Source organism: Crocodylus siamensis, chromosome 3 (genome assembly GCF_052110815.1).
Source record: "Crocodylus siamensis isolate JL-2025a chromosome 3, ASM5211081v1, whole genome shotgun sequence".
Classification (NCBI taxonomy): Eukaryota; Metazoa; Chordata; order Crocodylia; family Crocodylidae; genus Crocodylus; species Crocodylus siamensis.
In genome coordinates, this window is record NC_143397.1 from 170927660 (window position 1) to 170945669 (window position 18010).

Sequence of the window (18010 nt, forward strand, 5' to 3'; positions counted from 1 at the left end):
TTTCTCCAATGTATATCTCTTACTTGCTTTTCCTACTGCCATAATGGAAAAAACATTATTTTATATTATATACACTGTACATTGTTGTATGTTGCTTTTATTAATATGGCATGAATCTTCAACAATTCATAGGTTAATAAGATATATGAAATTACTCCTTTCATACCTCTGTATGTACTTAGTCATTTAATGATTTGTATGTTCTATATTGTGACTGTGCATCCATGTTCAAAAGACTTTCACTGCTGTTGAGATATATTAGGCATATCTAAATTCCTGCCACTACTGATAATGCAAGAGATTCCTCCTCTGTGTGATCTTATACAAGCGGTTTGTCACTCATGCTATGAGCTCAATAGAAAATAATATTAATGTTCCTTTCCCTGTATGATATCTTCTACCTGGAAAGTAATATCACATAATTTGTGCTTGTACAGACAGTAAAAGATCTCTAGAGCCCCAACCAAAAGCAGGAGCTCTGTAATTACTTAAGGAGTTCATGGGACAGCCCATGGTATATAGTTGTAATTTCCAAATCCTAGAATTTCTTTTTTCTTTCCCCACTTACCTCTCCCTGCCCCCTCCAAAGAATCACTCTGGAAATTTTGTGTAAACACCATTAAGAGAATGCTAAGGCATGTTGTTCAGCATTCAAAGCCAGGAATAATAAAAGTAGTTTTAAGCTTAAAATATATACATAATTTTATAGTCATGGGCGGATCCAGAATTTTGAAAAGGTTGGGGGGGAGTAGCAATGAGTGCTGCAAGAGTGGCTGCACTCCTGCTTCCAGCCTTCCTTCCCCCACCAGGGAACAGAAGACTGAACCTTTTATTAAATCTCCAAATCAGGTAAGAATTCCCCCCCAAAACTCATTCCCTTGACACCTCTTCTCTTCCCCACCATGTACTCCATTTCCACCATTGCTGCTATCCTTAGCTGACCGGGTGGGTAGGGGGAACTACAGAGCTGCTTCTGGCCCTACTTCAGCTTGGCTGCATGTGGAGCTGGGCTCAGCCTGCTCCCAGGCTGGAGGGAAACACCCAGGGCAACTGGGGAGGTAGAAGGAATCTGCCCACCAACACTGCAGCTTCTGCTGTTTGGCTGAGCATGCCCCCCCCCCCCCAATCACGCTGGAACAGGACAGGAATGTCTCTGAAGCTCCTCCTGTACCTGGATCTGCTGGATACAGTGACAGCAGGTGGGGAAGAAGGAGAGGGGACTTACCACTGACATGGAAGGGAAGAAAAATTTGTACCTGCCTTGGGGATTTTAAAAAGTCCTTGGCTGCTGCTCCCATGGCAGTGTGGTTTGAAAGGAGGGGGAACACTATGCCACTTCACCTCTGGATCCAACCCCATATATATATATATATAATTGACATATTTCCCAAATGATTCAATTTAATTTACTTTCCAATCCATACTCCCTCATGCATACATGCATATCTAGGTGTGGGTACAATAGTATTATATGTTATGTGCTTAATATATATTGTAATGCTTAGCTAGACACTTTTCAAAACCAGGAGGTAAATGATTCTTTCTTCAGATATGAGAATACAAAATGACAGTTGTGAAACTGTGAGAGAACCCACCACGGATGCTATGTAAAATACATTGCATTTTCCCTTGGGAGACAGATTGTAACCACAGAAAATGCATGAGTATACAGGCTTATTGCTAGGGACCTACCAAATTTGCAGTTTCTCAGATTTGGTGGATTCTGCCAAATCCGGCATTGCCTGCAAAATCTGGTCAATACCTGTGGAATCTGTAAAATCTGCAGGGAAAAAAAAAAAGAATGTACCAAGCACTGCAGCAGCTTGGCAGGGCAGGAAAGAGAGGATGGGAGGCTGCCAGCTAGATGGCTGCCACCCCTACCCCTTGCCACTAATTGGCTGCAAGGGTTGCCTGCCATGTGTCCCCACCCCATCCAATTGGTGGGGGGGGGGGGTGTCTGTGTGGCAGTTAGCCCTTGCAGCCAATCAGCCGTGAGTTGCGGGGACACATGGCTGCCCAGGCCCGTGTGCTGCCCCCAGAATCAGGGGATAGCCCCCATGAATTAGGGTGGCCCCTACTTACTGCACAATATATCATTACAGATCTTACTGAATCAGACTTAAGAACACACAGTTGATCCTTAAAGTATTTAAATGAGGTAAATGGAACATGCATGGCAGGTTATCAGTTTGCCATTTTTACATGTAGTTCCTTAAATTTGTAACTGATTGAATCCCAGATTTATACTTGCATTCCCAATAACTGCACACCTAACGTGAATCAAAATCAGTCTCAATATGTCAAATGTCATAGAAACATCTCACTGCTGCATGTTTTCCCGACTTTATAATGGTATTTAGGTATGACTCATAGATTAATTATGTGTTAGTTTCCTGCAGTGATACCATCTTAGTAACACTCTCAGTGAAGAATTTGCTTGTTCTTAGCCATAGAAAAGAAAATAGTGCCAGCAGCAGGTCCAGTGCTCAATTTAGAGCTCCAAAATCACCAATTTAGGTGAGAATAGGGGTCCTGTTTGTTAACTTTAGACTTCATACTAATTGTTTCCATTAAATTCATCTGATGCAATGGATCATTTATGATCACATTCTAGGGTGTGTAAATTTGTATTTCCCTTCAAGACAGAAATCTGCTAGATACCAGGATGTGAAAATGCTCAGAGGAAAAAGAGACAAACACAAAATCATTTAATTTTGTTTTTTTAATACCATATTTTCTTGCACATAGCACACCCTGGAATATAACATATACCTTTTTTTTAAAGGCAGAAGAAAGAAAAAAAAAGATTTTTCCAGAGTTCTGGCTGCATAGAGCTTTATCTTCAGCTAACTCACCTTTTCATTTCCTCCTTAACTAAAGCTGTCCAGGAGTGGTCTCGATGGGTGGATCCATTATTCTGAAAAGACATAAAGCATCTCCAAGGCTATGAAATAGGAGGGAGATCAGTAGCAGCTAGCAGACATCAAAACTGTCTGCCATACGAAAGGTTAGCTTGATTAGTGGAACATCAAGACCATTCAAAGGGAGAGACCATCACTAACACCTCTGGAATAAAAAACAAAGAGCCACTAAATCAGTTGACTTCCCTCAGATGCTTTAATAATAAATGCATAATAATAATGGATCAGCTTCTGCACTGTAGTGCAGGAATCAAAGTAAGGTGCTTCTGTTCCAGGCAGAAATTCCGCTTCCCTGCTTAATGCATTCACCCAAACTTTTGGGGGAAATGTGTGTTGTGTGTGAGAATATATCATATTTCACTATCCTAATTAAATTACCCTGTTGTTTTTCTCTGTTGGTTTTTGTCACTACCATCAGTTCCAAGGTACTTCTCAGAGATCATCCACAGTGTAATTACTTTTTTTTCAAGTTACACTTACATATTGATCTGTCTGTAAAATTGGAAAAAGTGTGGACTCCTGCCCAGAACAGTTCCCTTGCTGATTCCCTTTCTGCTGTTCAAAGCTAGAAATATATTTTAGGCATGATTTTCCTGCCTGATCTGACTGCCTGGCATAGATGAAAAATCCACAAATACTTTAAGACTTCGACCAAAGGTGTCTTAGCGTCAACATATGCTAAAAAGATTTGGAAAATTAATGAGGGACTTTGTTTTCCTTCTGATGGACTCTGGGCAAGCCTAATAGAGTATATGATTATATTTTTACACATGCACTCTGTTCTTTATTTATTGAGCTTCATTATTGCATTGTAACATCATAACAGTGACATTATTAAAGCCAACAGAAAGGCTGCACAAAATAATTGGTTGTGAAATATCAAGGTTGGGAAGATCAGTGATCTCCATTGCAAGGAGCAAATGACAGTTTTATTCCCTTTCCAAATACAACTGTTTGGGCTACATACTGACAGTCAGAAAGCCCAAAGCCCACACAGACAGGCAAAAAGCCCCTGTCCAATCCTTGCAGGTTAGCTTAAGCTGCTTAGATTGAACTGATAAGCAAGTGAACAGACATTCAGTTTTGATTCCAGAAATGCAGCCATATGTTTGCAATGGTCCAGGCCAGAAGCCAGGGGGTACTAGAGCAAGCCTCCCTGCTCTGCTGGATCAGACAGCTTGGGCCTGGGAAATGAGGGGGTTGTATGGGAGGTGCAAAGTATCCCGGGATGCTGGGGGACTGAGTTAATTTGAATCTGGAGGGGTTCTGGCACAGAAGTTCAATAAACCAATTTAACCTAAATCAGTTAAGTCTGATACTACATCCATCCAGGTTTATCTTAAATGATTTTTGGCCATTTGGAAAGTGGTTTATGTGCACTGAACTTCTGTTGTATTGCACATTTGAACCACTTACACATACACACACTACAGAGTTTTTTATTATGCACTTAACACTATTGTTACATAATTAAATCATTAAATGCAGAGAGAGGTCATCAGTGTTTGCTTTGTATAGCATAATGTTGACGTAATAGAAGTTTCTATCCATTATGAAATATTTATAAGATGATAATGAATACAACCTGTTTTGAATATTTTATTCATTATGTCTTCATGGCGTTCTCTAAAACATGAGAAATGTAACTTTGCAAACTTTTGAGATAAAATGGAAGAGGCATCACTAATTTTTTTTTTAAGTATTGTTTTCCACACACATTTAAAACGCAACACATGTTGTTAGCAATAAGTATGAATGGATTTTCACGCTCATTTTTTGAGACATACTTAAAACAATGGTGGAAAACTAATGTGAAATCTGAATGAATTAGCCTTCCCAGAGCCTGACGAAATAACACGTTATCTCATCTATCACCAAGCTATCAAGTGCTTTTGTTCTTTTGGTCATAGAGCTGCTATTTCTGTTGTTTATAAACATGTAATTTATTCAGCAATTATCCTGCATTATTTTATGAGTGATTAAATGTTCTTCATTTGGCCAGGAAGCAACAATATAGTGAAAACTCAATTTTCCTCCTCTCAGCTACTCATGACACAGTCAAATTTCCCACTCACTGTTAATTACATTGAAAAAAATTCTTGACAGGTTTGTCCTATTCTTTGATGGAAACTATATATAATCTTTTAAAATCTATTTCTGATTCGATGGATGATGATGGGAGGATGTAGTTAGATGCATTCTTGCTTGTTACAAGTACTCTCTAAATCAACTTAATATACAAAAGGAAACAAGTGTACTTTTTATTGTGCAGGAGGACTTTCTATGAAATATTTAATAAAACTACTATAGATCTTGTAGAGTTCGGAAAGTACATGACTTACTATATTTAATGTATTGCACTGACTTAGCCTGATGTTTTTGTGTTTTGTTATAGCTCCCTTTCAGTAGCAGCAGCAGCATAGTAAAAGTGCAGTGGTGTATATTCTTGTTAACTAGATAAAGATATATCATTCATATATATAATCTGATATATACCAGTAACAAAATAATGTCCATTTCTCAGCAAATGTAACTGTTGTTACTATTTTGAAACAGAGGGATCATTGTAAGGGTCTTTAATTATATAGAATACATTTCTGGAAATCAGGGGCATATACAGAGCAGGGGCAGTGGTACAGTCAAACCCCTGTTTTGAACTGCTCTTTGGGAGTAGCAGCCAGGGACTTTTTCTAAGTCCCAAAACAGGGAGGAATCCACCCCTTTTGCCCCCTTCCTCCTGCTTTCCCTTCTGTTTAGTGGCACATCCCCTCTCTTCCCTTCCCATCCCCCTCTCCTGCTTGCCACTGCTGTTGTCCCCAGCTGACCTGGCAGACAAAGGGGTGGGGAAACTCTAGGACTGCTCCTGCCCTACTCTGGCCAGGCTGCATGGGGAGCTGGACTCAGCCAGGAATAGCAGCAATGGCAGCCAGGTTCCTCCTCCCTATCTAGTCCCCCAGGCAGAGAGGAGCAACCAGGAGCAGGCCCAAATACAGAAAAACTGACCTGCTGCTTCCACCTCTGCCATGCTACTGTCTGCAGCTAAGTGCATCTACCCATGCAGCTGCTTGCTGCAGACTTGGCTGTAGAGGGACAGGAGTGGCCAGGATGGTGGGGAGGGGGTGGGATATTGGCAGGTTTCTCTGTACTCAGAGATATAATGGGAGGAGGGAGGGGAGATAGGAGGATTGGGAAAGGGAGCTCCTGGTGAACATGGAGGCTAAAGATGATAGTGCCAAAAGCAGGAGAGGAGAGCAGATTCTTTCTTGCCTCATGAACCTAAATCAGATCTCCAGCTGCTGCTCCCATGGTGTGGTCTGCCCACCATGGTGGGCAGTGAAGAGAAGCTGGGAACAGAAAGTGCAGCCATTCCTACAGTGCTGGTCACTAATCCTGCATCTTCCTTTTAAAAGTCCTAGATCCACCTATGCTGACAAGTCTTCGGGCCTTTGCCCATCCTGTTCATTCTGTAGCTTTTGATACTATTGTTCACTCCATTCAGCATTATTCTCTGTTTTCCCTTGGCATTCATGGGACTCCTGTTTCTGGTTCTCCTACCAATCTTCAACACTTGAGATAGGAAGAAGCAGAAAAAACAACTATCTCCCTCTCTCTGTTTATCCTGCAAGGTTTGACCTAAACTGCCTCCTTTTCTTTATCTTCCCCATAACCCTGTGTGACCTAATTCCTCACAGATTTACCTCTTCAATGTTGTCAACAAGAAAATCATCATGTGGAGTTTATTGGCACTTATTTGTTAATCATTATATGATTTCCCCATTCTCTCCTCTTCCTCTGACGGTTCTTCTGTGCTTTGACAACTCAGCCTTAATAGAGATGTAAAATTGTTTTTCATCTTTCCTTCTAACTCTCTCCACCAGCCCATTTGCCATCCAAACTCACGAACCTGGGATTTTCTTTTCTTTTGACTTCCGTATTCAGGCCTTCTTGCTGTGTCTTCCTCCAAAATATATTGAAGTTTTTTACCCTTTCTCTCTGTCCTGATATCTACCCCTTTTTCATGTGCCACTTTTTTATTCTCTTGATCATTAAGAGATCTATCCTCCATCCTTTTTAACACCCACATTACCTTCTTCTCCAATCTGTCCAAAACATTGCTTGTAAAATTATTCTCCTCTACCATCCATCAAATGACATCACACACTCTTTTAAGCCATCCACCTTGCACAGTATTCAGTTGTCTTCAAGATCCCACGCAGCTCTGCCCCCGACTACATATTTGCCTGATACAGTGCTCCTTTTTCTCCCCACAACCACTTCACCTTATCAGTGGTACCAGCCTGTATGTGTCATTCATGTCCTTCACCCACCCTATCTCCATTACTCTCTTCCTGTTCAGGCCCTATCAACTTTGTGAACTATCATCCCCCTCAGCTCTCATTCTAACCTCTCATTTACAAATTCACTGTCACAATAACCTCAAATTATGAGTTCAGTTACAAAAATATAAATAGGTAATTCCTCAACCAACTCTTTTGCTGTGCCCTGTCTTCCTTACATCTTTTGGATGGTAAAATATTTGGGATGGAGGTGGTAGCTCTTTGTCTTTCATGGCACACTTGTATTTTGCTATCATTAATATCATTTTAATAATTATGTAATCCCAAAGCCTGTGATATTATTAGAAAAAGATTTTCATCTAAATGATATAGCCGAAATGATTTGGCTATTTTCATAAATTTTAGAGTGCAAATCCATATTAAAGATATTTGAGAGCGGAAGAGACATGTTTACTCATCAAGTGCATTTTTGCAAGATTGTTTTTAATGGTGTATATGTCATTAAGTCACATTATAAATGACTCAAGGGAGTTTCACTTGGGAGATTCAACAATTCCAACAGTTTAATAAAGCAGGGATGCAGAGGAGTTGGTAAAGCTGTATAATATTATTTGGAACTCTAGTGTAAGTCAGTGGTCTCCAGCCCCTTTAAGTAGGAGATCAGGTTTGACATTTAAAAGCAACCCAAAATCTACCCTATACCACTGCCACCCCCCTCCCCACAGCACATAACTGTAGGGAGGGAAGCGGGGGGTGGAGATTGAGGCAGAGGGAGAAACAATTATTTGGAGGCATGTCTCCACAGCAGCTAAGTCCCACCCGGCCGGGGCCCCACTCAACTTACCCCTCCTCCTGCCTCTGCAGCACTCTCTCTCACCGTGGGGGCCTCAGTCTAGCCCCTGCACCTTCCTTCCCCCATGGGCCCCATGGACTGACCTGCTGGACTGGGGTGCATGCATGTGGGCACTCTGCCCCTGCACCCCAGCCTTGAATCCACTCCAAGAGACTCTGTGATCTACCGGTGGATTAAGATCCACTGGTTGGTGACCACTGGTGTAAGTGATCACTTTCAGGCTTTTAAAAAAGCTTGAGGCCATGTCCATATTTGAGCAAATCAGTGAGCCCATCTCTTGTTTGAAGATTTCAAATGCCATTTGTGATATTTTGAAATCTCCTTTTAGCATTGAAGGCCTCTTGATAAAGAACATTTCCTGCATTGCAGGAAGCTAGTGTGGGAGAATGAAATGTAGGCTACCCATGCTGACTCTGTAGAATATTGATAAACTGCTTTGGCTTCCTAGGGGTTGAGAGAAAATACTAAATATGTTCTGCTTAAATACAATACAAGTTTTTGCAGTGCTGACAGGTATTTAATGTTGTTTCAGAAAGTGTTTTCATAGCTGATTTTCTAGTAGGTTTAATTTCTACAAATCATTAAAATATGAACACTTATCTGAAAGAAATAACTTAGTAATACAACTGCAGTACCAGTTGCTATGCAAGCCTCTCCACACTTCCAAGGAAACCTCAGACTGAAATAATGTTCCAAGAGGTACAACACATAATAGCCCCCATGAAAATAACATAGCTGAGTGAGTCCTATTTCAGTTATTTTGTAGCTGCAAAGAGATTGTATTACTTCCAAAGTCCTCTCTATACATTAACTCCCTACATTAAATCCCATTCAAATATTTTTGGAACATTAGCAATTCATACATTAGTAGTTCAGATACTGAAGCAACATCAAGACTGCTGATCCCTAGTCCAATAAATTTGTCCCTGGTGAAATCTAAATTAAGAGTATCTCTTGTCAGAGCCATTGTTACTGCTCTACCTGAGGTAAAGGAAAATGTCTAATTGCCAGTTTATTATAACCTGTACCATAAAACACTAAGAATCACTGTCAGGACAAACAATTCCAATCCAATGTCAATTTTCAAAGCTATGTGCAAGATTTGGCAATACAAATCTGATTGACGTTAGAAGGCACAATGATGCTACAATGCTGCTTAGTGCTTTGGAAATGTATGGGGATAAGTCAGAACAGTCTGTTGTAAATGTAAAGATTTTTTTCTGGTAAATAGTTGGAGAAAGTAAATAGGTCTGCAATCATCCCAGAGATACAGATTGTAAAACTGTTACAAGTTTGGCTTTGTTCTTCCAGCATCAGCAAATTTTATTATTTTTTTATTTTCTGTTCTTGATTTCATAATGTGTGTTTAGTGTTCTACGAGAAGGAAAAGAAGGTCTCATTCTTGCCCTGAGAATGCTTACAGTCACGCAACAAATAGGACACAAAATTCACTCAAAGCCTGATCCATTGTGCAGTGAAGTCAGTGGAAAAATTCCCGTTGTCTTCATTGTATTAAGTGACCCAGAAAATATTTCTATAAGAGCATGACTTTGTGATTTGAGGTCCACTGAAACAGCTTCCATGAGCACTTGTTTGCAGGACTGAGGATTAGTGGGTCTATAGCACCTTTTTAAATACTGTGCATTATATATAGCCATGGTAAACTTTACAGAAGAAAATATTTTTCTTTCTAGTTTTCAGGAGATATAACAGGTTCATTATGCTTTTTGTAATGTGCTAAATTATCCATTATATGATACCATAAGGCCATGGGTAAAGGAACAAAAAATAGTTAACAGAAGAGGCTGATATGATTTATACCAAAAAAAATAAAAAAAAAAATACAGGCAATTCATTTTAAAAATATGCATGTTAATACCTATCATAGGTATTATACATGTTAATATCTGTCATAAGGTAATACCTTAAATATGTCACACATTCTGTTGTTTTCCATTCTTCTAGGTATTTCTCTGCAACCTGTCTCTAACATAACTATATGTGTTAGATGCCTTTGGGACTCTCTTTACATCAGCCATGAAAGGATTATCTAGCAGCCGCAGTCATCATCATGGGGTTACCTGTGACCCTACATGTGACAGTCTGCCACATCACCCAGACAGGAAGCCATATTTATTAAATCCAGTGGACCCTCACCCTGCAGATCATCCTTATTATACTCAAAGGAACTCTTTTCAGGCAGAATGCATGGTGCCCTATAATGACCAGCTTGCTAGCAGCACATTTCCTCGGAGGCATTATAGCTCTAACCATGAACTGAAAGATGAGTGTACTCTTGTTCCCCATGGAACTTCCAATAAAACTAACCGCATCCCTGCCAATCTTTTGGACCAGTTTGAAAGGCAGTTGCCTCTTAATCGAGATGGCTACCATACCTTACAGTACAAACGAACTGCCGTGGAACATCGGAGTGATAGCCCAGGGAGGATCCGCCACTTGGTTCATTCTGTTCAAAAGCTCTTCACAAAGTCTCATTCTCTTGAGGGACCATCCAAGGGAAGTGTCAATGGTGGCAAAGCAAGCCCAGAAGAGACACAGACGATGAGGTATGGGAAGCGTAGCAAGAGTAAAGAAAGGAGACCAGAAGGGAAGCCTAGGTCCAATGCATCTGGGTGGTGGAGTTCAGATGACAATTTGGACAATGATGTTTGCGTTTATCATGGTCCCAGTGGGGTTATGACTATGGGAAGATGCCCTGATCGTTCCTCGTCCCAGTACTTTATGGAAGCCTATAACACTATTAGTGAACATACTGTGAAGTCATCCAGAAGCAATAATGATGTCAAATGCTCTACCTGTGCAAACCTGCCTGTGAATTTGGACTCACAGCTAATGAAGAAAAGCTCTTGGTCCTCTACACTAACAGTGAGCAGAGCTCGTGAGGTTTACCAGAAAGCTTCGGTTAATATGGATCAAACAGTGATGAAGTCAGAGACATGTCAACAGGAACGGTCTTGTCAATACCTCCAGGTACAGTATTTAGCACTGATTGCTGTTAACTATGCTGTCCCTTGTTGGTGGTGTTCTGGGTCCCCCCATTCTGGTCCTTCAGAGGTAATTTTTTTTCAGACTTCTAAAAGGTCATTTAACCAGAAAAGAGGATAATCAATATAAAAAAAATAAAACTATTTCCTTGCTAAAATTCACAGTTTCAAATGAATGCTTCAGGGGAGGAGGCTGATTTTTTTTATGTGGGAAGAATGAGAGCTTTCTGTGTAATCTTTTGGATTAAAAAGGCAGTCTCAGTGGGGGCACAGAGAACGGGAGGTTGTAGTGTTTGCATTTAGCATTACAATGCCAGCGAACAGGATGTTACCAGTATACAAATTCTTTGGTTTCTGTAATTTCAGGATTTGTCTTCATTTACAGCTTCTTTTATTATTCAAGCTTTGAGACCTTTTGAAAACTTTGAGATGTCTTAATTCTTTGTACAGAAGGGAAACAACCTGCTGTCTATTCTTTTTTTGCCATCAAATATAAATCCTTACAAAACAGTTACTATAAAGTGTCCAGATTTGTGTATCTGGCTATTGCTCTTTTTGATGGCATTGATTCAAAAATACCAAATAGAAATGTTGAAATTATTGCTTGTTCTGATTATACACTTTAGGAGTACATCACCTACTCCCTCACAAGCTGTTTGCAGTTAATACAGCGTCACTATTTTTCACCAGTATTGTATCTTTAAATGTCAAGAATCAGATGTCTGCTCTTGGAGCTATCATACTGCCGGTGAATGGTTGTGGCAGAAACATGGATCCGAAAATTTTAAAACCATTTCATTCTTAGAAGAGCGGTGGATAGCTTTTTTGCATTTTAAACAAAGCAGTTATGGCACATCTAAGTGTATGTGTAAAATGGAATAATGTTACCCAGAGAAGAGAGAAGACCATGAGGAAAAAAGAGGTTTGATATAACTCTGTTTTTCTTTAAAATAATGGGACTACTGCCTATTTGTGCCTGTTGATTTATTTGCTTATATATACAAACATATATAGAAGCCCAGTTTTATAATGTGGATACATTAATGAGGCATTGAGTTTCCACATTTTTCTGTTCAAATCAGCACCTGGGCAAAGTGCAGGATTTGGATGCTTTGGAAAAGTACCCACATTTCTAAATTGAGCTCAGTAAGCATGATAAAATGACATATAAAATCCTTTATAATACCAACTTTTGAATTTCTCAGTTTTTAATGTGTAAACAGACATCCATGTTTTCTATTAATTTAGAGCAGAGTGGGGCAAAGGGAATGGGTAAAATGTGTATGGGCAGCATGTATGTACAGATGTACGTGTAGAGTGGGGAGGGACTTCAGGCTGGAACAGCAAAATGTTTCAACTTTTTAAGATTTAATACATTAGATTTCTTGGGTGTCTTTAAAAAACCAGAAGAAATGTAAATTTTGGATTTAATGATTTAGATTAATTTGGACTTTTGGGGTTTCTTTGTTGTTTTTGTTTACTCTTTTAGCTTCCGGGCAGATTTTGATAAAATAGCTGACAATTCAGTTAACAACCAGATGGTTAGGAAAGAGTGAAAAACTGTGCCACCATCAGCTTCAAATGAACACCTCTGCAGGGACTTTTAGATAATATTTAATTGACGGGAATTGGTTCTTGAAGAGGAATTAGAGGACATTATTTGTGTCTTAATGAAACTATACCCAACAGTCACGTAGGGCAGAAATTAAAATAACTAAATGTTCTCTTCTAAGTTTGCCATTCTATTTATGTCCAAATTTTGTCTTGTGTTTGTTTTCCTCCACAACCCCTGCCAATTATGTGGATGGTTTTAAAAATATTTAGTGGAATATGACTGTTTCTAAGTTGTTAAAAAACAAAGGAAAACCTTAATCAGGCTTTAATTAACATTGAGAATGTTATGAGACAGTTAATGAGGGCTAGTTTAAAGTGTGACACTGGAATAACTGAAGTCTATTTTTCTCTGTTAATAATATAACAAGATCACACATGCACACACACACATATATATAGTGCTTGTAAAAACATCATGAAAATGTTGATTCCTTTCATGTATCACTTTCCCTTTGTATATTCCTTACTTTCTTAGACTATAAACAGTTTAGTGCATAGGTATTATCATTATCTTCCCTGGTATATGAAAAGTGTGAAGCCTAATGGACCCTGACACTAATTGTGGCCCTTTTGGCGCTGTTTCAACCTAAATATTTAAAATAATCAGTATCCCTTTCTCAATAGGATGTAGATATAGTTCAGCTGGCTTTAATTTTCCTGATGAACTTCTAATCCTGTCATAGAAAGCCTGGTTTCCTGTGTTGTTAGGACAATTTGAAATGTAATAATTGAAATTCAAGCTAGTTAACTGCAAATTCATGACACTTTTGGACTACTCTGATAATGACTTTGAATAAGGGGATGCTTCTTTGTTTTTTGCTTGTTCATTTTAAATCACTAACCAAATTACTAGATGCTCTGATCACTTGTAATTTAAACTGCTGTTGATGACCCAGCAAATGAACTATGCAATCCTTAGAAGAGCCTATTGTTTTATGCAACCCTTTCTTGTGATATTAATATTGAAAATATTTTATTAAATAAATGTTGTGTGCAGATATTAAATATTAAATACAAGTTCTTTCTCTGAAGCTGAATGGCTGAGTCTGAAATAGGTCATGGCTGAAATTCTGTTGGGACCTGCCTGCTTATTCTAATGGCCTTTTCACCAGAGTATCTGGATGACTTCTAAGAATTTAGAAATGGAAATAACAAACAAGAGTAATCTCACTTTGTTAACTTTAGTATGGTCCCCAGTTGGTGTCTACTAAAATTAGAGAAGTTAGAGATGCTATTTTCTCAAGTTTTGGAGTTTTGATTCAGGGCAGAGTTGCTCACCTGTCATACAGTGTTTTCTAATGCTAACAGATAATCCCTGTAGGGAAGTCCACTTATTTGAGCTGCAGTGGCAGAAGTGCCAAGCAGTACCCTTCCTATATCCAAACTCTTTTTAACAGTAGCCACAAATTCCCTGTTTTAGGAGGAGGGCTGATAAATCTCTTTTCTTACTATTTTTTCTCATATGATATACTTTGTGCCTCCTCCCTTACGTCTTATTTGCCAGTGATGAGTTACAAAGAAATTTTCTCTAGTAATGTTCCCAATTGTAATGATATTTTATGTGTTTGGATGCTTCTTACCTCATCAGTTTTACAGTAGTAGAACCCAAAATTCATCTTTAACTCTTGTGGCACTTGGGTCTTTAAATCTCACAATATTCTGTGGCTGACATAGGCTAAGATCAGTAGATTGTTAGGAATTTTCTGTACTCAGTAATCCTCTGCAACAGTACAGAAAAGGAAATCATACCCCAAGGCTTGCTTCCATGTGAATTTGTGTAGATTAAAAATCTCATCTGCAAGATCAGGACAAATTAGAATTATCTGATTGTTTCTCTGAAAAGTGACTGTATTTATGTTGGTGGAAGAAAGACGGTGAGTGAGCTGGTAAATTTCTTTAAGTCAAGAAAATGTTCAGGTTTGTTTCAACTTTAGGAATAGTCTAATTTTCAATCAGAGACAGGTGGGGAGATAGTGAGGATGGCTCTTGATTCATTCAAGATAGTTTCCTATTTCTTGAAAGTGAAATCTGTTAGGCACTGAACACTGTTTTTGCCAAACTGAACATGGTATATGTCCATTGTAATATCTAAAACTAGACACATTAATGGAAACAGTAACATAACAGGGAGTCCTTCCCTGACAGATATTCTAAATGTATTCATAGCTTTACACCACCCTCAATTTCTATGAAACTATAATCATTCATGCATCAGAGTTATTGCAGTGCACAGTTCATCTCTAATCATGTATTTGCTGCTTGATGTTCTCCCTAATTACTGTATTCCACTAGGCCTTGGCACATCTGTAGAGTGAAAGAAAATTTACATAGATTTTTTTCACATTTCTTTTTTTTTTGGTATCAGTTATGTTTTCTCATGAGCCACTGGATGGCTCTGCAACCACCAGTATACTCAGAGTTGGGGAAATAAGTTTACTTAAGGGCCTTAATTACAGCTCAGAAGAAATGCGGATGAAACGCAGAGTACAGGGAAGCAGAAATTGTAGATCCTTTATTGCTGGCAACTGCTGTTTGGAGAAGATTCAGCAGTGGAACGTTGCCACGTCTGAAAGGGAAAGTGTGAAGTAAGTGAGGAAGTCTGTGCTCAGCATGCTACAGTTTGCCCAGCAGTCCATCTGCAGGAAACAGGGAAAACAAAAAAAAAACACCTATAAGCCAAAAGTCTTGAATCAGTCCATATTTCCTGGTTTATTTTGATTTGGAGCTGCCAGAGAAGGGATATGATTTGTCCCAGATCCCATGCTTTATCTCCTGGTTTAGGTTTTGTTGGAGACTGGCTGCAATGTCCATAATCTCTATAAGTGTAAAGACACTCTTCTTCAATAACTCCTATTTTTTTTTCTTAAGACTGGTTACTATACTTGATTCTTTAGATATTCATTAGATATTCCTTGACTTCTATTCTTGCCTGATTTTTTTGCATGGCCAAGTCAAGAGCATCACGTAATTTTAAAGAAAATCCAGGTGCTAATCTGTATTGTGATCTATCATATTATTTATTAATGTGTTATAATCAATTATCTAGTACATTGTTTGTTCTTTTGGCCTAGTAATGTGTTTAAATTACATTTTGCTGGATTTACCTGTATACTCCCATCTGCATTTGCAGGCATTCTTGACTTGTTCTTTTTTGTCAACTTTGTTTACATGACTTTCACAATGAAATGAATACCATATCCAAGTTAATTTATTCAATATCTCCTTGTCTTGCCTACATATGCAAGGTACATTTTATACCCCATTAATACTTACTTCCAGCCTACTTGATTCTTTACTCATGCCACTATAAATAAGAAGTGAATCCACTGACTGGCAAATATTCCATTTCAATTGCAGTTTGCTGATCAGTTTTGTAAAATAGAGAGACCTTCCATTATTATTTTTTTCTGAACTCTATTTCCTGTTCCCTAGTAAAGCTAGAGACATGATGGAGAGGAAAAATATTTTTAAATATGTTTCCAAGTAAAGCACTACATTTGGTACTAATGTTGGGACTATACGATTCAAAAATATTGTAGTACGGTTGGAGTGTTGTTGGAGTCATGATGGTCCAGGAAATGTCTGAGAGGCAAGAATGATATTCTTTACTGAACTACCTTTTATTGAGATAGGTGTTGGACAATCTTTCAGGCATCAAGTACCCTTCCTTTGACTGGGCACTTGACCAACAGCTCTTTGAACTATACAATGGATTCGGTAAAAGATATCACAGGCAAAAAATTTGGGCACTGTCCAGGTGCTTTTGAAAATATTTGTGAATCCCCAAAGTTTAATGAAATGTTGGAATTTGCAAGTCATTGTAGAAACTGAGATATTTTGAGGAAGATATATTTAGGAAGGTATATTTAGGCACAACTGATTGTTTAATATTTCATATCAAAAGCATATAATTCATCTCTAATAATTTTTCAACAGTTAAAAATTGCTCCTCCAAACTGGCAAATGTTTTTGAATAATGTGTGGATTCAGAGAGCTATAGACAGGTTTGTAAACAATTAACAAAAGGCAAAAAAAAAGCTAAGTTTGGAACAAATATATTTAGAGTGAATAATTCAAGCAGAACTACATCCTAGGCAGTCAGCTTCATTCTGTATGTATCCAAGATATCTTTATTGCATGATGGAAAATCATTCTATTAAAATAACCCATACATGTAGCAAAACATTTCTAGTTAGCCTTCCATCCCCTCTCAACCTGTTCTTTAACGTACACTAAAACCTTGTAATCATATCAAATACTGATGTTGGTGAGAATGACCTTTCTGAACTCTTGACTATAATAAACAGCATTTTCTCATATAGTTAATAAAGACCGGTCATTGATGTAGCTGCCCCATCTTAGGTGCTCAGATACTACAGTGAGGGGAGCCATACAACTAGATCTTAGGATTATAGGAAAGAAGACTGGAAGGAACTTCATGAGGTCATCTAGTTCAACCTTCTGCCCTAGCCAGGGTCACCCCTGACTAAACCAGGGATTTATGTCCATTCTGATCTTGAAAGTTTCCAAGGAAGGAGATTTAACAGCTTCTCTTGGAGGCCTGTTCCAATGTGTGACTACCCTTATAGTCAGAAGTCCCTCCTAATGTCCAATCTAAATTTCCTTTGCTGCAGCTTGAGTTCATTGCTCCTAGTCTTGTCCCTTACAGCCACAGAAAAAGTCTGTCTCCATCCTCGTTAAAGTCATCCTTCAGGTATTTGAAGACCATTACCAAATTCCTCCCTCAGTCTTCTCTTCCCCAGAGTAAATAGTTTCAGTCTTTCATTATAAGTCAGGCTTTACTGGCCTATAATCATTTGTGTTGCTCTCCGCTAGACTCATTTGAATTTGTCCACGATCTTGAAGTGTGGGACCCAAAACTGTAACCAGTGCTCCAAACGAGGCCTCACCAGTGCTGAATAGATTGGAAGAATCACTTATCTTGATTTGCAAGTGACACCCCTGTAAATACAATCCAGTCTATTTTGCAGCAAGAGCACACTGTTGGGTCTTATTCAGCTTATGGTCTATGATAACTCCTCTGTAGTAGTGCATCCTAGCCAGTTGTTCTCAAGTCTGTATTTGTGCATGCCATTATTTCATCCCAAATGCAACACTTTGCATTTGTCAGTTAGGGACTGGGTCATGGGCACTCTGGCCTAGTGGTTAGGTACCTGAAGCACGGGTACAGTCCAGGTTGTTTTCCCAGGAACCAGGGGAAGGAGGGGCATGCAACTAGAACTGGAACTGGGAGCGAGTATGGAAAAAGACAGACCAGGGTCAAAAGCGAGAACCAGAGACAGGATAAGCTGAGGGTTA

At 38.9% G+C, this 18010-nt stretch overlaps 1 protein-coding gene across 6 annotated transcripts in view; it reads left to right on the top strand.

Moving 5' to 3' along the window:
• DLGAP1 (DLG associated protein 1) overlaps nucleotides 1–18010 on the top strand; it is a 698746-nt gene that overhangs the window by 458053 nt on the left and 222683 nt on the right. For 5 of the 6 annotated variants that reach the window (XM_090039737.1, XM_090039733.1, XM_090039735.1 and 2 more), the window contains one exon: nucleotides 10038–11063. In XM_090039737.1, the coding sequence (XP_089895863.1) occupies nucleotides 10110–11063 (954 nt within the window). In that variant the 5' untranslated portion in view covers nucleotides 10038–10109. Of the gene's footprint in view, nucleotides 1–10037; nucleotides 11064–11726; nucleotides 12000–18010 lie in introns of those variants that run through there. The other variant, XM_090039738.1, reaches the window with a different exon arrangement.